The sequence below is a fragment of the Monodon monoceros genome, unplaced genomic scaffold (assembly GCF_005190385.1).
Source record: "Monodon monoceros isolate NGI ecotype Baffin Bay Population unplaced genomic scaffold, NGI_Narwhal_1 Super_Scaffold_16, whole genome shotgun sequence".
NCBI lineage: Eukaryota > Metazoa > Chordata > Mammalia > Artiodactyla > Monodontidae > Monodon > Monodon monoceros.
In genome coordinates, this window is record NW_021703772.1 from 32,475,129 (window position 1) to 32,501,840 (window position 26,712).

The 26,712-nt window shown below is 38.7% G+C and overlaps 1 protein-coding gene across 2 annotated transcripts in view; it reads right to left on the reverse strand.

Moving 5' to 3' along the window:
- LOC114897162 (cytochrome P450 20A1) overlaps positions 1 to 26,712 on the reverse strand; it is a 69,385-nt gene that overhangs the window by 8,961 nt on the left and 33,712 nt on the right. For both annotated transcript variants that reach the window (XM_029225896.1, XM_029225897.1), the window contains exons 6-11: positions 26,201 to 26,279; positions 14,909 to 15,024; positions 13,816 to 13,870; positions 10,760 to 10,880; positions 6,179 to 6,290; positions 4,969 to 5,033 (exon numbers count right to left, since the gene is read on the reverse strand). In XM_029225896.1, coding sequence (XP_029081729.1) covers positions 4,969 to 5,033; positions 6,179 to 6,290; positions 10,760 to 10,880; positions 13,816 to 13,870; positions 14,909 to 15,024; positions 26,201 to 26,279 — 548 coding nt within the window. The remainder of the gene's footprint in view (positions 1 to 4,968; positions 5,034 to 6,178; positions 6,291 to 10,759; positions 10,881 to 13,815; positions 13,871 to 14,908; positions 15,025 to 26,200; positions 26,280 to 26,712) is intronic.

Here is a 26,712-nt window from a genome sequence, read left to right on the forward strand (position 1 = left end):
GTACATTTTTACATTTTCTCTCTCTTCACTGAAATTATCATTTTGTTCATGCATTGCTCTCCTGACCTTCGTGAGCAATCTTTATGACCATTATATTGAATTCTTTTATTAGGTACATCACTTATCTCCATTTCATTAAGATCAGTTTCTGGAAATTTATCTTGCTCTTTTGTTTGGAACATAGTCCCCTGTTTCTACATTTTCCATGACTCCTTGTGTTGGTTTCTTTATATCAGATAAAACATTCTTCTACTTTATAATGCACTGTGAAAACTCTGAGAAAATGTCATTACCGGGCACCTTGGAACTGAGCACTTGTACAGGATGGAACATCTGTCAGCAGATCTCAGGAAACTGGAAGCAAAGATTTTTCTTAGGCTTAAGATTCGTAGTCCTGATATTGTTCCTCAGAAGGCATTTCATAAGCCTCACCGTCAGGATCCAAGGGAATATCTTCCAGAATTCCTTCCTGGGGGGCTCCTTCTTCACTCAGGCTAATATGAAGGTGTCAGCAGGGCTGCACTTCTTTCTGGAGGTTCTAGAGTAGAAATCATTTCCTTGTGTGTTCCAGCTTCCTATGTTTGCCCACATTCCTTGGCATATGGCTTTTCACGGAAAGCCAGCAATGGCTGTTCCAGTCTTTCTCCAGTGTCATCACTTTACAGCAGACTATTTTATCTAGTAAAATAGACTGCTGTCACAGTCTTGTGTAGGAGATGAAGCTCATTAATTAGCCTAGCCTGACTTCCTGGTTGCCTCTTAAACATCTATGATTGTCCAACCTGCTGTCTTTGTTCACAGTTGCTCCCAGTAGTTGAGGGTATGTCATGACCTGTCAGTGTCCAAAAGGAAAGGATCACAGACAGCATCTATACACAGGCTGATAAGAAGATGGACTGCCAGGCAACAGGTAAGGATGTATGCAGTCAAACTGCTTCCAAGGAGAAACTGGGAGATGTACATTTTTATCTGCTCCCTCTGTGCTCAGCCTGGGTGTATAGCCACAGGGGGTGTTCCTGCACCCACTTAAAAACTGTTTGTTTCTTTACTATAATCTTGTGGAACTTGTAAATGCAAGTCCCATAAGCTATCACAGCTGGGTGATGGGGGCCTGTCCCTTGGGTGGCAGATATAAAAGCTGGACTGCTAGATGTGTGGACAAGCTCCTTCCTGGGAGATACTTGCAAGCTGGATTTATTGTTGGAGTAAAGTTGGGGGCGAAGGTGAGGAAAGTACCCATCAGCTCTTCTGGGGTCCAGAAGATCACAGTCAACACCTAGATGGTGGTAATTAGAAGCCAGACCCTCAGCCAACAGCTTGTGAGGTATGTAGTCAAACTCCTTCCAGAGAAAGACTGGGAGATGGGCATTTTTGCCTGTTCCCTCTGCACTGAAAGGTGGGTGCTAACCACAAATACCTCCATGCCCATTAACATATGCTTCTTTGTTTGCTATAGTCCCATAGGACTTATGAATGCAAGATGTACTAGCTATCAGAGCTATGAGATTTAGGGCATATCCCTCCCTCGCATGGCAGCCATAAAAGTTGGGGCACTAGATGTCTGTGCAAGGGAGATGCTGGCAACCTGTTTTTATTGTTCGAGTGAACCAGAAGGAGAAGGTTGGAGGTGTGTCCACTGACTCCCCCAGGGTCCGGGGAGGATCACAGCCAGTATACCCAGACGCATGCCAATTAGAAGCTAGACCTTCAGGCAGCAGCTTGTAAAGTATGTAGTCAACCTCCTTCAGAGAAAGACTGGGAGACAGGCATTTTTCCTGTTCCCTCTATGCTGAACCCTATGGGGACAGCTATGATGAATGCTTGTGCTCACGCTATGCTCCCATTAAGAACTGCTTCTTTGTTTGCTACAGTCCTGTGGGACTCATGAATGCAAGCCCAGATGGCTTTCGGAGGTAGATGTTTTAGAAGCCCATTCCTCAGGTGGGAGTCTTTAAAGCCAGGGCACTAAATATGTGGTCCAAAGCCTTCAATCCACAGGGAGAAGCTGGGACTTGGGGGTTCCCTCCTGACTGTATGGCACTGGGCTGGGGGTGGGGTTTATGGCAAGAATGTGTCTCATTCTTTTCTACCTGTTTCAATGTGGGTTTTTTCTCATTTGCCCAATGTGTAGGAGTCACTCAGCTAGCTGCTGGATTTTTCTCAGAGGGAATTGCTCCATGTGTAGCTGTACATTCAATGCATCTGTGTGAGGAAGGAAATTCAGAAGCCTGCTATGTCACTATCTTGGTCCCAGTCCATACTGAGGTTTTGAATGTTTGTCTTTATTCTTTTTTTTTGTTTGTTTTAATTTTATTTATTTATTTTTGGCTGCATTGGGTCTTCCTTGCTGCACGCGGGCTTTCTCTACATGCAGCGAGTGGCAGCTACTCTCCGCTGCAGTGCGCAGGCTTCTCACTGCGGTGGCTTCTCTTGTTGCGGAGCATGGGCTCTAGGCACGCAGGCTTCAGTAGTTGCAGCACACGGCTTCACTAGTCGTGGCTCGCGGGCTCTAGAGCACAGGCTCAGTAGTTGTGGCACACAGGCTTAGTTGCTCCATGGCATGTGGGATCTTCCTGGACCAGGGAATCGAACCCATGTCCCCTGCATTGGCAGGCGGATTCTTAACCACTGTGCCACCAGGGAAGTCATGTCTTCATTCTTTTCAGTTGAGAATTCTATTTCAGTCTGTTTTTTTAAAGTTGATAATATTTCATTATTTGGTATAGAGTAATATTTACATTATGATCCATTTAAGTCACAGAATTTGACCCAGGGTTTCTTCCTCTGAGATACTGCCAATACAATAATAATGTATTTCCATGCATTTATTTCTGTAAATAAATCATATCTAGACATTTTTCTATAGAGAGAATAAGGTAATGTCAGCTACTTACTCAAAAAAAACTTATAAAAAAAACCACAATGAAATATCACCACATACCTATTAGAACAATTAAAATAAAAAATAGTGACAATAGTTAATGCTACTGAGGCTGCAGAGAAGCTGAATCTCTCAAAACACTGCTGTTAAGAATCTGAGAAAAATACCCTGGCAGTTTCTTGCAAAATTAAATATGCACTAACCACATAACCCAGAAATCGTACTCTTGGGCATTTATCCTAAAAAATGAAACCCTATGTTCACACAAAACTTGTACACAGATGTTTATAACAGCTTTATTCCTAAAAGCAAAATACTGCAAACAAACCAAATGTCCTTCAGTGGGGTAAAGTTGAACAAACCCTGCACATCCATAAGATAGAATACTACTCAGCCATAAAAAGATACGCAACATCCTCTGTTGACCTCAAGAGCATTAAATATAGTGAAAAAAGTCAACCTCTTCATCTTCCTCTGTGTGACACATATTTAAACTATAATTAATCAATTACCTCTATAGGGTCTATCTCAGTCTACGAACATTTTTGCTACTGTGAATTAGTCTCTCAAGGATCCTCTCAAGGTGCTGACACAAATGAATCTATGGACTTTTCACAAGGGATGGGTGATGAGCTGCACAACCTAAGAAAGCTTTTCCTTGGTATACAACACTATTAATAATATTTCTTAAATTTGACTGCATTTGATTCGTAAAAATGATTTCCACACTTTAGCATATACTCCTTTCAGTATTTTCAATCTGTAATCTAGATTCTCTGAGCGCTCTGAGCGTAGGAATAGTGTCAAAAGTTCCAGCAAAGTTCTTATGCTTTTCGCATTACACCTAAAGTTTATCAAAAACTTGGCATTTTTCCACATGAAATTTTTTTAAGGTTTTAAAGTTTGAAATTTTAATTTTTTATAATTATAAGCATACTTTTTTTTTAAACCAATGTGTATCTTTAATTTTGCTACAAAAGCCCCTTGGAATATAAAATTTACTTAATTTTTACAGAAGATTTTGAAGGACTGCTATTTCATTTATTAATAGATTCCCCTTTAATGTTATTGTAATATAAAAAACTAAAATGATAGGAACACTTAAAATGTCCCATCCTTATATTCCAGAAGTAGGTTTTTCTACTATTTCAAACATGCCATCAACTCTGTCCCCTGCACTTCACACAGCTCTTAGTCCCAATCAACTCAATGAATAACCTTCTTCAGGGCAGTAAATCTTAACCCATTTCTTTAAGGCAGATTTACCAGATGCCTACCTAAGAGGCAAACAATATCAACTTTATTCTTCACCTTTTCCCTCCCTTGCTGTTCTCACACATAACAATATACACACAACACCTATTTTCTGCATTCGACTAAAGAGCTTAATAATTGAGGCCAAAAGAAGGAAAATAAAGAAACTGCACAACCAATACCCACTTACCAGGCTTCCCTGGTGGTGCAGTGGTTGAGAATCCGCCTGCCATTGCAGGGGACTTGGGTTCGAGACCTGGTACGGGAAGATCCCACATGCTGCGGAGCAACTAAGCCTGTGCACCACAACTACTGAGCCTGCGCTCTAGAACCCACAAGGCACAACTACTGAGCTCGCGTGTCACAACTACTGAAGCCCACATGCCTAGAGCCCATGCTCTACAACAAGAGAAACCACTGTAATGAGAAGCCCACGCACCAGAACAAAGAGTAGACCCACTCGCCACAACTAGAGAAAGCGCGCGTGCAGCAACAAAGACCCAACACAGCCAAAAATAAAGTAATTAATTTAAAAATACCCACTTATCAGTAAAATAACTCCAAAATACCACTGAAATTAAAGAATAATTGTAGAGATTAAGTAATTAAATAGATCTTAGGATAGAAGTGGTAATAGGAGAGACAAAGGGTAGCAGACAGTAGATTCATGAAAGAAAAAGCAGTGAGCAGAAGATACACAGGGAAGGCAGTGGCTTTCTTTTGTTATATGCCTGTTACATATTGAATTTTCTCCTCAAAACTTAAAAAGGAACACAAAACATGCAAACACATAAAAATCAATAATTGCAAAGACAATGACAGAAATTTCATACTTGTATGGTGATGGCCAAGTACTGGGATCCTGAAGCACCACTCCAAGGGCATAAAGGACAAGGGTCTGCAAAAAAAAATTACTCTAGTTATTCAAGGTCTAACAGAGACAAAATGATGCCCAGACAGCCAACTTATCTAAATGCTCTTTTAATATAGATAGTGAATAAAAAATAAAATAATAGAAGAAAACACAGGCCATTATTTTGGTGATCTCACAGTGGGAAGGATGAGCATGTCACAAAATATCGAAGCCATAAAGGAATAATAAACTTCACTACATGAAAATTTAAAACCCGTATCCAGTAAAAATAAAACAAAAAACACACCATAAAACAAGTAGAAGATAAATAACAGACAGGAAAAAAAATCTGCCATATAAGTGACAGAATTAATATGTATAATATACAAAAAGACATATAAACTCACTAGAAAGAAGTTAAAGGAAATACAAACTGTTAGTATATATATGAAAAGCTGTTCAATCTCTCCAATGATCAGGGGAAAGCAAATTAAGAGACAATTTTTCATATAAGGTTCATAAATCCAGATGTGGTAAGAATAGGGAAAGGAAAAACATTCTCATACACTGTTGCTCAAAGTATAAACTGCCTTGTAGAGGGCAATTTAAATTTTACACACATGTGCTGTTTGGCCCCCAAACTCCTTTTCTAAGGCTCTCCCAATACCAGTACAAGTATACAATTTGTAATAATGAAAAAAATTAATGTCAATCTAAATTTCCATCAATGGGGACTGCTTAAATAAATTATGGTACATTCATACAATGCAATACTATGCATCCATTAAAAATAATGAGTTGGATCCATAGTAAGTGCCAGTTGTATCGATTGCCATGGTACACTCAATAAAAGAAAATTAAAGAATACATACAGTACTCTTTCACATATGAATTTGGTTTTTAAAATACATACGTATACATGTATATACACACACAGAGTAATACATATATACAGAAAAAGACCTACAAAATAAACACTAAACTATTCACAGTAGTACGTGTGGAGAAATGAGCCTTTCTTTTATATTGTTTGAACTTAAAACAAGCGCATATTATTTTGTCATTTAAAACACTTGTCTTTAACAATAGGCAACATTTATTGGACACTTTAAACAATAAAATTTAAAAACACACACTAACAGAGTTGAAAAGAATAGCTGAATGGGTTAAGTATACCAAATGTTTCCTACCTCCCTAGGAATGATAAATTTGTCAATCTTTCCTTCAATATCTTGAAGCCGGGCAGAAACTGGGGTCAGTCTGGCAGTCCGAACAGTTTCACAAAGTACTTGCCGACAATACCTGTTTAAAAAAAATTTTTTTTGAAGATCTTTATTTTGGGAGAGGCAGTTTGAAATGTATATACATTTTAAAGTGTCATTCAACAATTTTCATAACCTTCCTAATTTGAAATAGTCATATCGTAATTCTTATTTGCTTAAAATACATTATATATTAGAGGTATATAAAGTCCAGGTGAGTAAGGATTTAAACAAATAAAAACAACTTTAAAAGTACCAGAGGAAAACTCGAAACAATATTTTTAAAATTTTTGAGTAGAAACTTTTTTTTTTTTTTTCTTTGCGGTACGCGGGCCTCTCACTGTTGTAGCCTCTCCTGTTGCCGAGCACAGGCTCCGGACGCGCAGGCTCAGCGGCCATGGCTCACGGGCCCAGCCGCTCCGTGGCATGTGGGATCCTCCCGGACCGGGGCACAAACCTGTGTCCCCTGCATCGGCAGGCGGACTCTCAACCACTGCGCCACCAGGGAAGCCCCCAATGTCTTTTATTTTTAATAAAAGATTTAATAAAAATTTTAATAAAAGACTTTTCTACTTAAAAATTATAAAAATACTGAAACAATGAAGGATACCATAAAGAAAAACACAAATATTGAATGATATGACTATGGAAGTTTTTTTTTCATACTTGCAATCATAAGTAAAATTAAAAGCTAAGTAGGAAAAATATTTACAGTAAATATATCCTTAATGCATCAAAGCTCTTTAAAAATTCATAATTAAAATGATCAAATACCCCAATAGAAATATGGACAGAAAATATAAAAAAGCAAACCACAAAAACAAAGAAAAAATGCAAATGGCCTGGAAACCTAAGAAATGATACTCAACCTCATTAACAATGGAAAGATTGCCAATCAAAGCGAATTTTTTTACCTGCCAGATTAGCAAAGATGAACAAGAGTACTGTCACAAACACTAACAAAAAATAAGGAAAAGGACATTCATATTCAGTTGGTGGAAGTAGAAATTGGTACAACCTTTCTGAAGGATAACTTGGCAATATATATGAAAATATGAAGTGTGCCTCCCAATGAGAATAAAAGCTAAAATGTACTGAAATCTTGCTATGAGCCAGTTCTGTTAAATACTTTCTATGCAGTATCTCATTTAATCCTTATAAGAAACTCATGGATGCTATTAGTTTTTAATTTTACAGATTTTAAAAATGAGGCAATTGTTTAAAAGTGCACTGCAGGTAAGTGGTATTGGTAGGATTCAAACCCAAGTCTGTTACTCCATAGCCCCTAATCGTAAACACTACACTATTGCATATACTCTTAAATAATAATCTCATACAATGCAATACTATGCATCCATTAGAAATAACGAGTTGGATCCACAGTAAATGCCAGTTGAACCTTATTAATAGAAACAATCAGAAATATCAGCAAAGATGTAAGCATAGGAATGCTGATTTTTGTAATTTCTAAAAGCAACAAAAACAAGAGGAAACATCCTTTCCTCTTTGAACAAATATTTTTTGGGTACCTACTACATTAGAAGCACTGCATTAGATATTGAGCTACAACAGTGAACAAGACAGATACCCTCAAAGAATTTCAAAGTCTACTTGGCAGGGGAAGGGACGGAGGAAGGGACATCAAGAATGAACAATTAAAAAGCCACAGTATATTAAAAACGTAAACACAAAGAATAAAAGGCAGAGTATAAAATAAATGTAGTTTATCATATGTAAATTATACTTCAATAAAGTTGATTAAAAAGATGGATGGCAAAGAAGTCAATGTCAGATCTCCTCAGTTTAGTTTAACATGGCTGTTCTGCACAACCAGTTGAGTGTATTCCTAGAAACACGGCTTCTTATTTAGGGTACTATAGTCAGGAAGGTTTTGAAACTACTAGTGGAGCTGCTCCATTCCAGAAATTTCTCTGATTGTTCTGTTCTGGTTTCAGTGAATACAACAGCTCACAAATTATCTGATGATATTAATTGGAATTTTATAATAGTTCTCTCCAGCCTCTCTTTAACCTCTACTTCCTCTGTGGCCATAAAGTAAAAGAAGTAAAAAAAAAAGGGCACAGTAACTGTTCTGATAAAGGAAGTTCAGGGTGTTAGGGGACACATGGCAAGAGCACCTAACTAGAGAAAGGACTTTGCAGAGAAATAAACACTTAGGCTGAGACCTGCAGAAAAAACTGGAGTTAGCTAGAGGAGGGAGGAAGAGAGAATCTCGACAAAAGCCAGAAGATAAAAAAGAGTGCTTTATTTACATTTGAAGAAACAAAAGAATTTAGTACAGCTGAATCCAAGGGTATGAAGAGACACAAGTAATGAGATAAGGTGGGAGAGGAATGCAAGGCCTAGCTCCTGAAATGCCTTATAAGCTAAGCTGGTGAGTTTAAATTTTATCTTAAGGGCAACCAGAAGTCACTGAAGGATGTTAAGTCGGGGAGTCTGATCAGATATGACTCCCCAGATATAGAAAGATGACTAGCACAGTGATTCTCAACTTTGGCTACACATTAGAATCACCTGAGAAGCTTCTGAAAATTTCTGATGCCAAGAGATTGTTGGTTTGGGATTGGTCATAGGTTATGTGTATTTTTAAAGTAGTTGAAGCGATTACAGTGTACAGTCACAGGCTCCAACAGCAATCTGGAGAATGCATAGGAGGGAAGCAAATCCAAGGCTGTTGAAATAGCCCAGACAAGTTGATGGTGCTCTAGGCAGTGGGGGCAATGGAAAGAACTAAAACTAAACTTCCAACTAAATGTTATTTGGAAAGCAAAATCAACAGAACTTAGTCACTGATTGGATGTGGAGTTACTACGTATAGGAACGCTGTCCACAGCACATTTAGAGAAAAAATGGAATTTACAGAAGAGTTACATGTTTTGTATTTTTAAATGGTTTTAATTTTTTTGTGTTAAATACATATGTATATATGCATAGAAAAAGTCTGGAAAAACAATACAGATAGTTAACAATTATTATCTCTTTTACAAAGGACATTCACCTTCCACTTCATACACCTCTGTATTATAAAAACTTCAAAAAACAAGTATGTGGGAGGGAGGAAGATGTAAGAGGGAAGAGATATGGGGATATATGGATAGCTGATTCACTCTGTTATAAAGCAGAAACTAACACACCATTGTAAAGCAATTATACTCCAATAAATGTTAAAAAATTTTAAAAATAAAAAATAAATTAAAAAAACAAGTATGTATTACTTTTAAAATTGTAATAAAGCTTCCTACATTTTAAAGAATTGGTAACAAAAGTCTCCCTGTGAAACCCATAGCTTCGAGTTCTTTCCAATGGCTGTATCCCTATCTTCTTTTCTATAGTTGAAAGATGATCCAAGGTAAGGGTGCTTGCTACCCAGTCTCAGACTTCCAACCCCCTAAGAAGTCACAGCTGTTATTTTTAAAAATCTTTTTAATTAAGGTATCACTTACATATAAAAAAAAGTATCTAGGGGCTTCCCTGGTGGCGCAGTGGTTGAGGGTCCGCTTGCCGATGCAGGGGACACGGGTTCGTGTCCTGGTCCGGGAAGATCCCATACGCCGCGGAGCAGCTAGGCCCGTGAGCCATGGCCGCTGAGCCTGCGCGTCTGGAGCCTGTGCTCCGCAACGGGAGAGGCCACAACAGTGAGAGGCCCGCGTACCGCAAAAAAAAAAAAGTATCTATTTTACCTGTACAGTTTGATGAATTTTAGTAATTGTATATAATTGTGTGAACACAACCACAAGAAAGATACAGAGCATTTCCCTCACCCTAAAAAACTTTCCTCATGATCCTTTGTAATTGATCCCCTCCCCATTTCTGGCCCCAGACAACCACTGATCTACTTTCTATCACAATAGTTTTGCTTTTTCTAGAATTTCACCTAAATGAAACGTATTGTAGGCAGTTTTTGTGTTTGATTTTTTTTTTACTTAGCATAAAGAGATTTATCCGTGTTGTTGTGTGTATTGATATTGTGTTACTTTTCGTTACTTGGTAACATTTCCTTGTATAGATATAACACAATTTATCTATTTACCAGTTGATGAACATTTGGACTACTTCCAGTTTTTGCTATCATAAATAGTATTACTATAAATGTTTGCATACAGGTCTCTGTGTGACATATGTTTTCATTTCTCTCGGGTAAATGCCTAGGAGAACTGCTGAGTCATATGGTATGTTTAACTTCATAAGATCCTGCCACATTGTTTTCTAACAGAACTGTACCATTCTGCATTTGTACCAACAAGGTGTGGAAGTTCCACTTATTAGGTATCACTGATACTATTTTATACAGGCTCATGTAAAGGTTTCCCAAAAGTACCTTAAGATTTTAAAAAGCAAGTTAAGTTATCCATTAAAATCTGTATGTAAATACTTTAAGTCCTGTAAAAATATATAGCTTTCCTAGATATTAGCATTAGCTTTAAATTAGATAAACCAACTCAAATTTACCCTTTAATGATCTCCTCTTTCCTCTTATTGTGTTCTTACCTGAGCTCCTCAATGTTCTCTGGAGTTACAGGTCCCTTCCCAAAAACTTGGTCTATCTCTTCATATAGTTTTCTCTGAACTTCTTCATAGGTGGTTAAAAAACAAACTGCCCAGGTACACACTAAGTGAAAATTTATATTAATAACAATGAATGCAGCTAATTCATAGTTTGGGTGCAGAATAAGAAACGAATTTATTATTTTTTGGTATTTTCCTTTTTTTCTGATACAAAAGATACATAAATGCTATGAAAAGATGAAACAAGACTGTTCACAAGATTTGTACTTCATTGAACAGAACATGAATATTTACAGAATATTCCCAAAAAGAGATAGTGAAATCTAGATTTCTTTCTTAAAACTGGCAAGTAATCAAAGGCACTTAATACATTTTACCTTAGATAAAATAGTAATGATAATAAATAAACTTCACATCTGGGGAAGTGTTAGATGTTGGTAACTGTGATGAACTGTTTGGTTCAATCGACCTTGTAAAATCAAAAAATTGATTTATCTGGGCTTCCCTGGTGGCACAGTGGCTGGGAGTCCGCCTGCAGACACAGGGGACACGGGTTCGTGCCCCGGTTCGGGAAGATCCCACATGCCGCGGAGCGGCTGGGCCCGTAAGCCATGGCCGATGGGCCTGCGCGTCCGGAGCCTGTGCTCCGCAACGGGAGAGGCCACAACAGTGAGAGGCCCGCGTACCGCCAAAAAAAAAAAAAAAAAAAAAAAAAAAAAGATTTATCAATTTCCTCAGGAGCTTTAATTAAATGATTCATACAAATCAAAGTAGCAGGAGATTTACCTACAAATCATTACTCTAAATTTTTACTTGTAAAGGTAGATACACTGGTTCAAGAACTGAGACTGATTATTGCTTAGGACAGTGGTTCTCAAAACTCTTCTGGGAGGTTGCTGATGGCACAACCCCACCATCCACAGATCCTGACTCAGTAGGTTTAGGGTGTGGTCCAGGGTTCTATATTTCTAACAAATACCACAATTACTTTGATGAACATCAACACTGGAAGATCACTAGCTTATGGCTTACTTTTGCTTAAAATGGCTATGGATTATAATCACTGGGGAAATTAAAAGGTAAGAAAATTAATTATATGATGAACATAAAACAGAGGAAAACAGTAGTTATATTCCCTTTAGGAATCCACTGGGATTACAACTGTTCAAATGGAACCATCCAGACACATAATATCTCTTTCCCTAGACTATGCTTGATATGACTCTATGTACAGCTCTACTTTTTCTATGTCAAGTACTTCTTAAAATGCATTTAATAATTTCTACTTCTGCTTATTAATTATCTCTTTCCTGAGCTAAAGGGCTGGTTTAAATTTATCTCAAAGTTAATTTTTTTAAATATTCACCTAAGTCACTTACCATCCAATTCCAATGCCTGGAAAATACATAATTCACTTTCTGCACTAAATATTATCAATAAAATCAACAGCTACCTCATGCTCAATTATTTTGATAATTTACTCACACCCAGAGTTCATAAAACACATAGGAGTAGCAGACCTTAACTTTTTCCTACATATGTTTCTTTATTATGGCTTTTGAGTGAACTGCAGAATTTCTATTTCACAAGTGACATGAAAACTTACGTGGACAGTGTACAATATGTACATGTATGCAATTTTACAACAATATGTAGTAATATATAATATTGAAAGATTTAGCACAAGTATTTGCATACAGTAGGCACTCATATACACTGATTGACTAGATTATCACTTAAAATTAATTTAACTGTATTCACTTAATAACCTCAAACATTGGTTCTTTTGTACAACTCTATTAAAGAGTATGACAGAGGGGATAGCTTTAAAATGGGATTTTAAGCCACTTAATGTTCTTTAATTATACTATTGAATCAAGACACCATTTTATAGTTGAAAGATACCTTGGAGGTCACCCTTATTTTAGAAAAGGAAAGATGCAGAGTTCAGTATCTTGCTCTAGGCTAAGACTTGCTAAGTCGCAGAGGAGGGACTTTAATTAAGTTTTCCTGCCGATCTTGACTCTCAAAATTTCAGAGATGTCTTAAAAAATAACCAACCCACATGCAAAGAAATAGCAATACTCTGAAAATTCCCCCTAAAAACTGCAAAAAAGTTTAAAATATTAAATCAACCTTGGAAATGGTCACTTTTTATGGTATCCAGAGTATAAATGATTCAGATTTTTTGAAGGTCTTCAGCAAAGATATATTTTAATGTAATAAATTTTTAAACAAGTATTTAAAAGGTTTGATACATTATTTTTGACACATGCTTACCTAAATTCCATTTAATCTATAATATCTGGACATGTCTAGATATCAAAAATTTTACAAAGAAGAAATACAGGAAGTTTACATTTATACTCATCCTTTTTAAAATTTTCTTAACAGAAAGAGTTATGAGTGAAATCCTTCAAGTTAACATAAATTCTTTAGATTTTAAACTGATGTTTTAATACCTCCTTTAGCATTTTATGTCAGTATATTTTTATGGATTATACAAATTTTTACAAATACTGTTTAAACAAATGGTAGTCTGATAAACTAAAAACCAGTAAGGAAACTAGAAATATATCACCCATTTTAGAATTTTAAATAATAATCACCTTCAATTCCACCAAGAGAAGAGTTCTTTTTAAATCATGATTTCTGTGGCCTATATCCTCTGCTGGTAGGTCTTAATAATAGCAGACTAGATTGAAGACAAAGTGAAAAGCCACAGCAGGAAATTGAAAAGCTCACAGCTCTGGCTGGAAAGATGTCAATAGCAGTTCATTTTAAAGGCACTAACTAGAATTCACAATCCATAAACTGTGTCAAGAAATTTATGGCAATGTTCAGAGGTGGCACAGAGCATCTGGGGTTCAAAAAAAAAAAGGTGCCTGTGTGAATCAAGCCTTTCAAACAAGAATAAAAAAAGAAGAACGAAGGGAAGTTATAAAGAGGTCTTGCAAACAGTGTTTCCTTTATTTTAGAATAGCTTTATCCTTGTATATTTTATAACCTATCTCAAACAGAAATCAATTTATACTTACATTTTGCAGTTATTATGCAACTGGCCAGAGAAAATATCATACTGTCTTCTAGGATCTAGGAAACAAAACTAAGTTTAGAAAGTGTGAAATGTAAGGTGGCCTATATTAGGCCCTAGTAAAATCACCTAGAATACAAAATGGGAGTTAAGGAAAGGGAAAACATGTTACTTCTTTATGAGGTTTTCACTTAAAGAAAATCTATATAATGAAAAAACCAACCGAAACACTGCACTGCATTTTTGATACAGTGAACACTTACCCAGTAATATTACTGGCTCATGATACATCAAACAAACTGGTTCAGTGCTATCGTTCTAGCTTGGCCTAGAGCAGAACGAAGACTCAGGAACAGTGAAGAGCCTGCCACTGTCCTGGATCCTGATATAATTTCTGCACCCACACACACCCAGAAAACTGCTTTTGTCTATGAGCACTTGCATGCATAGAGTAGGGGAGAAGATTCCTACATTGAACAGGTAGGTGTGGCAGTAACAGCTCCACTCCTGTCCTTTGCCTGACAACACCACAAACACACAATATCCCAGTGGTGTGCTCGGGTGACAGACACACTGGGAACAAGCCAAGCTGCCACACCTGGTAATGTAGGCAGAGCAGCTTAGTCAGTACAGGCTTATCCAAGTCCTCCTCTTTTACAGTCAGAGAACTTTGGTTCGATATTTGCTTACTCAAATATTAAATACTATATAGTTGCTTCAAAGAACTAAATAACAGGAGACTAAATACTAAATACTATTTCTGGATGATGTACAATAAAAAAGAAAAAAGGGGCTTCCCTGGTGGCGCAATGGTTGAGAGTCCGCCTGCCGATGCAGGGGACATGGGTTCGTGCCCCGGTCCGGGAAGATCCCACATGCTGCGGAGCGGCTGGGCCCGTGAGCCATGGCTGCTGAGCCTGCGCTCCGCAACAGGAGAGGCCACAACAGTGAGAGGCCCGCGTACCGCAAAAAAAAAAAAAAAAGAAAAAAGCCATTGAATTCTAGGAGGGAGTCTGGGTTAATTAAAGTGGATAAAAAGCACACTCTATACATGTCTGATTATCTTTTGTTTGATAAACATTTAACAATTACATCACCTGTTGGTCATTAAGGTCCCCCTGTACTAAGGAGTCAATGAAAATATGTTCACTGAAGTTCCTTCCTTTTCGTTCCTTTATGATTTTCTTTAAAATAGATTCCAGTTGCATAAGGGCTTAGAGAAGAAAAACAAGAAAAGATTTTAGAATATAAGCATTTGTGAGGATTGAACATTTTTCTGTATCTCTACAATGTTCCTATGTGCAGAATAAAACTTTCAAAGTTAAAAGTAGTAACCAGTAATGCTTTAAAAGCTAATTTATGTTTAAACTCATCTACTTACTTTTCTTCTTTTTGCTAAATTTAACATATACACCAAAAAGTGAATAAAACATACATGCACAATTTAACAAACAACTGTAAATCAAACACCCAGGTCGAGAAATAGAACAATGCTAGCCCCTTAAAGGCCTTTTACACATATATCCCTCCCCTGGTATTATTCACCTTCCCTCTAAATTCTGTCCTCTTAACTCCATTGTTCTCCCAAATCAGCACTCATTTAGAGACTGAAACAGATGTGAAATAATCAGAAAAGTAAATTTCTGACATTTGGAAGATTAATCCAACTATCAAGAAAATTATCCACAGATTTCTCAGGCCCCATCTTACTTGACCTATCATAGCATCTGATGCTGGTCACTTACTCTGTAGGAAGAACTTTTTCATTTGGCTCCTAGGATTCCACACTCTCCTGGACTCCACACTTTACTGCCAGCTCATTCTCAGTATCCTTTGTCGATTCCTTCTCACCTCTCAAATTTCTTAATGACAGAATGCCCAAGGTCAGGGATCTCTTTTCTTGGACCTCTCCTCTTTTTCTACTTATATTCATTACCTTGGTGATCACCATTCTCAAAGCTTTAAGTACAATCTATGTACTGAACACTTCCAAATTTATATTTCCATTTAGGATCTCTTTCCCCTGAACTTCAGTTTCATATAACTGACAATCAACTCAATATCTCCACTTCGACGTCTGAAGCATACTAAACATAAACACATCCAAAACTGAAGTCGTGATCTTTCGCCTCACAACTGGATCTTTCTACAGTCTGTCCCATCTTATTTCCTATTAACTTCATTTTCCAATTACTCAGGCCTAAAACTCTGGTGTCTCCTTCTCTCTTATACCCCATATCTAATCTGGCAGTCAATGTTGGTGGCTCTAACCTTCAAAATACAGAATTAATCTCTCTTACTCTTTTTTAAAAAATTTTATATTTTCTGCTACCCGTCACCTCGTCCAAGCCAAATTATTTTTCTTGCCTGGTTCATTGCAGTAGCCCCCTAATTAGTCTCCCTGCTTCTGCTCTGAGCCCCTTTATGACAGCAGCCAGAGTAATCCTTTAAAAATATAACTCAGATTCATAATTCTGCTCAAAATCTTCCAGTGGCTTCTTCCTATCTCACAGTAGCAACCTAGTCATACCTAAGCCAGACAAAATCTGTTCCGTCCCCCCAATCTTTCTGGTCTCATTTCCTTCTATTTTTCTTCTGACTCATTTCACTCCAGGCACACAGCTCCCTGATGTACCTCAAATATATCAGGAAGAATCCTACCTCAAGGATTTTGCAACTACTTGTTATGGATATACACATGATCTGCATGGACTGGTTTCCTTATCTCTTGCAAGTCTTTGCTCAAGTCACCTGATCTTGGTGAGGCCTTTCCTAATAATCTCCCCACCCCTAGCACTTCCTATCCCCCTTCCTGATTTAATTTTCTCCATAGCAACTTTCATCTTTTAACACACTATTCAGTTTACTTATTCAGGTTCTCATCTGCCTCTTCCCACTAGAATGTGGTGCCACAAGGAGAGGAATTTTTGTTTGTTTTGTTCACTGACACCTCCCCAGGACGAAAAACATACCAGGATATTCTAGATCTTCATTATTTATAGAATTGAAGGAATCTAATAACACGTTAGTGATTAAAATGAGAAATTGTTAACACTGTACTGCAATGGTTCACAAACGTTGCTTACATTACAATCACCTAGGAAGCTTTTTTAAAAAACAAATCATAAAATATAAACCACACCTTGTACCAATTAAATCTGAATGTTCAGGAGCAAAAGTCAAGCTTCAAAAAAGTTTAAAAGATTCAATGTGCAGCAAAGTTTGGGAACTACTGCTGTACATTCTCTATCATACAAGTACATGAGGATAATCTGGAGAGCTTTTATTAAAAAAAAAAAAAGATCTAACAACCAAAGCACCTCTATCCCATATTCTGAATAAACTGATTTAGGGTGGGGCCTGATCTTCAATATTTTTCGTTTTGTTCTAAGTTCCCAAAGTGATTCTAATGTACAGACCAGGTTGAGAATTACTTACTTAAAACAGAAGAAGAAGTGACCCAGCCATGAGTTTCCACTCATACAAATACCAAAACATAATCATTTTCAATAAAAGCTCAAATTTGATCTATGCCCATGTTACAGTTCAAGGAGCATATCATACTAGACAATCTACTTTTATTTAGAATCAAAGAATATAAATTATTAATTTTCCTTTTATATAAATTAAAACCAATATTTGTAAAATACATTTTTTATTAAGGGTAATTAATCCAAATGCATCCATCAAGATAGTCAGAATGGTAGACTAGCAGATAGCAGAAAACGTGTCCATTAAATTGGCTTTTCTAGACTTACGCTGGAACTGAAGGAATCACCAGAATGGTAAACCCCCAGAGGACAGGGATTTTTTTTTTTTTTTTGCGGTACACGGGCCTCTCACTGTTGTGGCCTCTCCCGTTGTAGAGCACAGGCTCCGGACACACAGGCTCAGCGGCCATGGCTCATGGGCCCAGCCGCTTCGCCGCATGTGGGATCTTCCTGGACCGGGGCACAAACCCGAGTCCCCTGCATCGGCAGGCGGACTCTCAACCACTGCGCCACCAGGGAAGTCCGGGGACACGGATTTTTTGTCTCCTATACATACATAGAATAGTGCCTAGCACATACAGGCCTCAATAAATATTTGTTGAAAGAATGAAGGAAGAGAATCTTGGGAAGCAATACTATTATCCATGAAAAATAATCCATTATTCCAATGCAGCCTATGTATTTTAATTTGCCCTGCTTACTTCCAAAACAAAAATTGCAGCAGCTCAGAATAAACGTATTAAAGAATAACAATCATTAAATTACTGACAGAAGATATAATACAAAAGAAAAAAGGGGGGCTTCCCTGGTGGCGCAGTGGTTGAGAGTCCGCCGGCCGATGCAGGGGACGCGGGTTCGTGCCCCGGGCTGGGAAGATCCCACATGCCGCGGAGTAGCTGGGCCCGAGAGCCATGGCCGCTGAGCCTGCGCGTCCGGAGCCTGTGCTCCGCAACGGGAGAGGCCACAACAGTGAGAGGCCCGCGTACCACAAAAAAAAAAAAAAAAAGAAGAAAACAGGGGGAGCACACGTTGGGGGCCATCTTAAACTAAAATTGCTATTTTTCTGTGTAGATTTTATAGAGTTGTAACCAATGCTAAATAGTTTTGAAAATATCTTTACTCAATGTTATAATGGCCAAGAATATTTTTATGTTGCTACATTTCTTACAGATTTATCATGTTGATATTATTTCCTTAGAAATTCCTATATTGTTGTATATTTAGTTTTTTTGGTTTTCTACTTGTAGAAGTAGCATTACAAAAAAATTTCATGAATATTTTCTTATTTTAGATAATTTCACTCATTTACGACTCTTAACTTGTATTTTTAAATTACTTTCCCAGGATTGTACCCCTGACACTTTCCATTAATCCTGTAGGCTATACCAGCTCTCCAGCACCCTCATTCTGCAGTGAGTGCTAGAGTTTACTTACTAATTCACTGCTTTTTCCTTTCTTTTAAGAAAAACTTTCACAATAGGAAATGTAGGAAAAAAACATAAAGGGCCGGGAAGATGGCGGAAGAGTAAGACACGGAGAACACCTTCCTCCCCACATATACACCAGAAATACATCTACACGTGGAACAACTCCTACAGAACACCTACTGAACGCTGTCAGCAGACCTCACACCTCCCAAAAGGCAAGACACCCCCCACGTACCTGGGTAGGGCAAAAGAAAAAATAAACAGAGACAAAAAGATAGGGACGGAACCTGCACCAGGGGGAGGGAGCAGAGAAGGAGGAAAGGTTTCCACACACTAGGAGCCCCTTCGCGGGCGCAGACTGCGGGTGGCTGAGGGGGAAGCTTCGGAGCCGCGGAGGAGAGCACAGCAACAGGGGTGCGGCGAACAAAGCGGAGAGATTCCCGCACAGAGGGTCAGGGCCGACCGGCACTCACCAGCGCGAGAGGCTTGTCTGCTCACCCTCCAGGGAGGGTGGGGCTGGGAGTTGAGGCTCCGGCTTCGGTTGGAGCGCAGGGAGAGGACTGGGGTTGCGGCGTAAACACAGCCTACAGGGGGTTAGTGCGCCCCAGCTAGCCGGCAGGGAGTCCGGGGAAAAGTCTGGAGCTCCGGAAGAGGCAAGAGACTTTTTCTTCCCTCTTTGTTTCCTGCTGCGTGAGGAGAGGGGATTAAGAGCGCTGTTTAAAGGAACTCCAGAGACGGTCGCGAGCCGCAGCTAGAAGCGCGGGCCCCAGAGACGGACATGAGACGCTAAGGATGCTGCTGCCGCCACCAAGAAGCCTGTGTGCGAACACAGGTCACTATCCACGCCCCCCTTACGGGGAGCCTGTGCAGCCCGCCACCACCAAGGTCCCGGGATCCAGGGACAACTTCTCCGGGAGAACGCATGGCGCGCCTCATGCTGGTGCAACGTCATGCCGGCCTCTGCCTCTGCAGGCTCGCCCCGCATCCGTACCCCTCCCTCCCCACGGCCTGAGTAAGCTAGAGCCCCCGAATCAGCAGCTCCTTTAACCCCGTCCTGTCTGAGCGACGAACAGACGCCCTCCTGCACCTACACGCATATGCATGGCCAAATCCAAAGCTGAGCCCCTGGGAGCTGTGAGAACAAAGAAGAGAAAGGGAAATCTCTCCCAGCAGCCTCAGAAACAGCGGATTAAAGCTCCACAATCAACTCGATGTACCCTGCAGCTGTGGAATACATGAATAGACAACGAATCATCCCAAACTGAGGAGGTGGACTTTGAGAGCAAGATTTATGATTTTTTCCCCTTTTCCTCTTTTTGTGAGTGTGTATGTGTATGCTTCTGTGTGAGATTTTGTCTGTATAGCTTTCTTCCACCACTTGTCCAAGGGTTCTATCCGTCCGTTTTCTTTTATATTTTTTTCTCTTAATAATTATTTCTTTATTTTAATAACTTTATTATATTTTAAATTACTTTATTTTATTGTACTTTATCTTCTTTCCCTTTTACTCTGAGCCATGTGGATGCTGCAGCCAGGAGTCAATGCTGTGCCTCTCCTCTGAGGTGCGAGAGCCAACTTCAGGACACTGGTCCACAGGAGACCTCCCAGCTCCACATAATATCAAAGGGCGAGAATCTCCCAGAGATCTCCATCTCAACACCAGCACCCAGCTTCACTCAACGACCAGCAAGCTACAGTGCTGGACATCCTATGCCAAACAACTAGCAAGACAGGAACACAACCCCACCCAATAGCAGAGAGGCTGCCTAAAATCATAAGTCCACAGACACCCCAAAACACACCACCAGACATGGACCTGCCCACCAGAAAGACAAGATCCAGCCTCATCCACCGGAACACAGGCACTAGTCCCCTCCACCAGGAAGCCTATACAACCCACTGAACCAACCTTAGCCACTGGGGACAGACACCAAAAACAATGGGAACTACGAACCTGCAGCCTGCAAAAAGGAGACCCCAAACACAGTAAGTTAAGCAAAATGAGAAGACAGAGAAATGCACAGCAGATAAAGGAGCAAGATAAAAACCCACCAGACCTAACAAATGAAGAGGAATTAGGCAGTCTACCTGAAAAAGAATTCAGAATAATGATAGTAAAGATGATCCAAAATCTTGGAAATAGAATAGACAAAATTCAAGAAACATTTAACAAGGACCTAGAAGAACTAAAGATGAAACAAACAACGATGAACAACACAATAAATGAAATTAAAAATACTCTAGATGGGATCAATAGCAGAATAACTGAGTCAGAAAAACAGATAAGTGATCTGAAAGATAAAATAGTGGAAATAAATACTGCAGAGCAGAATAAAGAAAAAGGAATGAAAAGAACTGAGGACAGTCTCAGAGACCTCTGGGACAACATTAAACGCACCAACATTCAAATTATAGGGGTTCCAGAAGAAGAAGAGAAAAAGAAAGGGACTGAGAAAATATTTGAAGAGATTATAGTTGAAAACTTCCATAATATGGGAAAGGAAATTGTTAATCATGTCCAGGAAGCACAGAGAGTCCCATACAGGATAAATCCAAGGAGAAATATGCCAAGACACATATTAATCAAAACTGTCAAAAATTAAATACAAAGAAAACATATTAAAAGCAGCAAGGGAAAAACAACAAATAACACACAAGGGAATCCCCATAAGGTTCACAGCTGATCTTTCAGCAGAAACTCTGCAAGCCAGAAGGGACTGGCAGGACATATTTAAAGTGATGAAGGAGAAAAATCTGCAACCAAGATTACTCTACCCAGCAAGGATCTCATTCAGATTTGATGGAGAAATTAAAACCTTTACAGACAAGCAAAAGCTGAGAGAGTTCAGCACCAACAAACCAGCTTTACAACAACTGCTAAAGGAACTTCTCTAGGCAAGAAACACAAGAGAAGGAAAAGACCTACAATAACGAACCCAAAACAGCTAAGAAAATGGGAATAGGAACATACATGTCGATAATTACCTTAAATGTAAATGGACTAAATGCTTGCACCAAAAGACACAGATTGGCTGAATGGATACAAAAACAAGACCCATATATTTGCTGTCTATGACCCACTTCAGACCTAGAGACACATACAGACTGAAAGTAAGGGGATGGAAAAAGATATTTCATGCAAATGGAAACCAAAAGAAAGCTGGAGTAGCATTCTCATATCAGACAAAATAGACTTTAAAATAAAGACTATTAGAAGAGACAAAGAAGGGCACTACATAATGATCAAGGGATCGATCCAAGAAGAAGATATAACAATTGTAAATATTTATGCACCCAACATAGGAGCACCTCAATACATAAGGCAAATACTAACAGTCATAAAAAGGGAAATCGACAGTAACACATTCATAGTAGGGGACTTTAACACCCCACTTTCACCAATGGACAGATCATCCAAAATGAAAAAAATAAGGAAACACAAGCTTTAAATGATACATTAAACAAGAGGGACTTAATTGATATTCATAGGACAATCCATCCAAAAACAACAGAATACATGTTTTTCTCAAGTGCTAATGGAGAATTCTCCAGGACAGATCATATCTTGGGTCACAAATCAAGCCTTGGTAAACTTAAGAAAATTGAAATTGTATCAAGTATCTTTTCCGACCACAATGCTATGAGACTAGATATCAATTACAGGAAAAGATCTGTAAAATATACAAACACATGGAGGCTAAACAATACACTACTTAACAACGAAGTGATCACTGAAGAAATCAAAGAGGAAATCAAAAAATACCTAGAAACAACTGACAAAGGAGGCACGACGACCCAAAATCTATGGGATGCAGCAAAAGCAGTTCTAAGAGGGAAGTTTAAAGCAATACAATCCTACCTTAAGAAACAGGAAACATCTCGAATAAACAACCTAACCTTGCACCTAAAGCAACTAGAGAAAGAAGAACAAAAAAACCCCACAGTTAGCAGAAGGAAAGAAATCATAAACATCAGATCAGAAATAAATGAAAAAGAAATGAAGGAAATGATAGCAAAGATCAATAAAACTAAAAGCTGATTCTTTGAGAAGATAAACAAAATTGATAAACCATTAGCCAGACTCATCAAGAAAAAAACGGGGAAGACTGAAATCAGTAGAATTAGAAATGAAAAAGGAGAAGTAACAACTGACACTGCAGAAATACAAAAGATCATGAGAGATTACTACAAGCAACTCTATGCCAATAAAAAGGACAACCTGGAAGAAATGGACAAATTCTTAGAAATGCACAACCTGCCAAGACTGAATCAGGAAGAAACAGAAAATATGAACAGACCAATCACAAACACTGAAATTGAAATGTGATTAAAAATCTTCCAACGAACAAAAGCCCAGGACCAGATGGCTTCACAGGCGAATTCTATCAAACATTTAGAGAAGAGCTAACATCTATCCTTCTCAAACTCTTCCAAAATATAGCAGAGGGAGGAACACTCCCAAACTCATTCTACGAGGCCACCATCACCCTGATACCAAAACCAGACAAGGATATCACAAAGAAGGAAAACTACAGGCCAATATCACTGATGAACATAGATGTAAAAATCCTCAACAAAATACTAGCAAACAGAATCTAGCAGCACATTAAACCGATCATACACCATGATCAAGTGGGGTGTATTCCAGGAATGCAAGGATTCTTCAGTATACACAAATCAATCAACGTGATACATCATATTAAGAAACTGAAGGAGAAAAACCATATGATAATCTCAATAGATGCAGAGAAAGCTTTCGACAAAATTCAACACCCATTTATGGTAAAAACCCTGCAGAAAGGAGGCACAGACGGAACTTTCCTCAACATAATAAAGGCCATATATGACAAACCCACAGCCAACATCATCCTCAATGGTGAAAAACTGAAAGCATTTCCACTAACATCAGGAACAAGACAAGGTTGCCCACTCTCACCACTCTTATTCAACATAGTTTTGGAAGTTTTAGCCACAGCAACCAGAGAAGATAAGGAAATAAAAGGAATCCAAATTGGAAAAAAAGAGTAAAGCTGTCACTGTTTGCACATGACATGATACTATACATAGAGAATCCTAAAGATGCTACCAGAAAACTACTAGAGCTAATCAATGAATTTGATAAAGTAGCAGGATACAAAATTAATGCACAGAAATCTCTGGCATTCCTGTACACTAATGATGAAAAATCTAAAAGTGAAATCAAGAAAACACTCCCATTTACCACTGGAACAAAAGGAATAAAATATCTAGGAATAAACCTACCTAAGGAGACAAAAGACCTATATGCAGAAAATTATAAGACACTGATGAAAGAAATTAAACATAATACAAATAGATGGAGAGATATACCATGTTCTTGGATTGGAAGAATCAACATTGTGAAAATAACTCTACTACCCAAAGCAATCTAAGATTCAGTGCAATCCCTATCAAACTACCACTGGCATTTTTCACAGAACTAGAACAAAAAATTTCACAATTTGTACGGAAACACAAAAGACCCCGAATAGCCAAAGCAATCTTGAGAACAAAAAACGGAGCTGGAGGAATCAGGCTCCCTGACTTCAGACTATACTACAAAGCTACAGTAATCAAGACAGTATGGTACTGGCACAAAAACAGAAAGATCAATGGAACAGGATAGAAAGTCCAGAGATAAACCCACGCACATATGGTCACCTTATCTTTGATAAAGGAAGCAGGAATGTACAGTGGAGAAAGGACAGCCTCTTCAAGAAGTGTTGCTGGGAAAACTGGACAGGTACATGTAAAAGTATGAGATTAGATCACTCCCTAACACCATACACAAAAATAAGCTCAAAATGGATTAAAGACCTAAATGTAAGGCCAGAAATTATCAAACTCTTAGAGGAAAACATAGACAGAACATTCTATGACATAAATCACGGCAAGATCCTTTTTGACCCACCTCCTAGAGAAATGGAAATAAAAACAAAAATAAACAAATGGGACCTAATGAAACTTCAAAGCTTTTGCACAGCAAAGGAAACCATAAACAAGACCAAAAGACAACCCTCAGAATGGGAGAAACTATTTGCAAATGAAGCAACTGACAAAGGATTCATCTCCAAAATTTATAAGCAGCTCATGCAGCTCAATAACAAAAAAACAAACAACCCAATCCAAAAATGGGCAGAAGACCTAAATAGACATTTCTCCAAAGAAGATATATAGACTGCCAACAAACACATGAAAGAATGCTCAACATCATTAATCATTAGAGAAATGCAAATCAAAACTACAATGAGGGGCTTCCCTGGTGGCGCAGTGGTTGAGAGTCCGCCTGCCAATGCAGGGGACACGGGTTCGTGCCCCGTCCCGGGAAGATCCCACATGCCACGGAGCGGCTGGGCCTGTGAGCCATGGCCGCTGAGCCCGCACACCTGGAGCCTGTGCTCCTCAACGTGAGAGACCACAACAGTGAGAGGCCCGTGTACCACAAAAAAAAAAAAAAAAAACAAAACTACAATGAGATATCATCTCACACCAGTCAGAATGGCCATCATCAAAAATTCTAGAAACAATAAATGTTGGAGAGGGTGTGGAGAAAAAGGAACACTCTTGCACTGTTGGTGGGAATGTAAATTGATACAGCCACTGTGGAGAACAGTATGGAGGTTCCTTAAAAAACTACAAATAGAACTACCATATGACCCAGCAATCCCACTCCTGGGCATATACCCTGAGAAAACCATAATTCAAAAAGAGTCATGTACCACAATGTGCATTGCAGCTCTATTTACAATAGCCAGGACATGGAAGCAACCTAAATATCCATTGACAGATGAATGGATAAAGAAGATGTTGCACATATATACAATGGAATATTATCCAGGTTTAAAAAGAAATGAAACCGAGTTATTTGTAGTGAGGTGGATGGAACTAGAGTCTGTCATACAGAGTGAAGTAAGTCAGAAAGAGAAAGACAAATACCGTATGCTAACACATATATATGGAATTTAAGAAAAAAAAATGTCATGAAGTACCCATGGGTAAGACAGGAATAAAGACACAGACCTACTAGAGAATGGACTTGAGGATATGGGGAGGGGGAAGTGTAAGCTGTGACAAAGCGAGAGAGAGGTATGGACATATATACACTACCAAACGTAAGGTAGATAGCTAGTGGGAAGCATCTGCATAGCACAGGGAGATCAGCTCGGTGCTTTGTGACCACCTGGAGGGGTGGGATAGGGAGCGTGGGAGGGAGGGAGACGCAAGAGGGAAGAATATGGAAACATACGTATATGTATAACTGATTCATTTTGTTATAAAGCAGAAACTAACACACCATTGGAAAGCAATTATACTCCAATAAAGTTTAAAAAAATAAATAAATAAAGGAAGAAAATATACATGACCTATAAGTTCATAAATCAGACATAGCCCTATTAAAATTAGGGCACATTTCCTTTAGTCCTTACTAAAAATTAATAGTGATAAAACTTACCATCTTCATATTGTTTTTTCCGAGTTGTACTTTTATCAAGTGATCCATCTAGAAAGCCTTTTCCAATCTCCGACCAAACCTGAAAATAGGAAAACGTATCTATTACCTAACATGTAAATTTTCCAAATCATATCAAGCAATCTAAGCTAACAGCTGGAAAACCTGTCTCACTAACAGAACTGTTAATTAAACTCTCCTTTTCAAGTGGGCTGCATAATCATTTACTCCATAGTCTTTAAGGATAGGTCACAAATATATTTTAATAATTTCATTCAAAGTACTTCCAAACTAATTATAATAAAAAGTCAAAAGTTCCCTTCCGGGCTTCCCTGGTGGCGCAGTGGTTGAGAGTCCGCCTGCCGATGCAGGGGACATGGGTTTGTGCTCTGGTCCGGGAAGATCCCACATGGCGCGGAACGGCTGGGCCCGTGAGCCATGACCGCTGAGCCTGCGCGTCCGGAGCCTGTGCTCCGCAATGGGAGAGGCCACAACAGTGAGAGGCCCGTGAACCG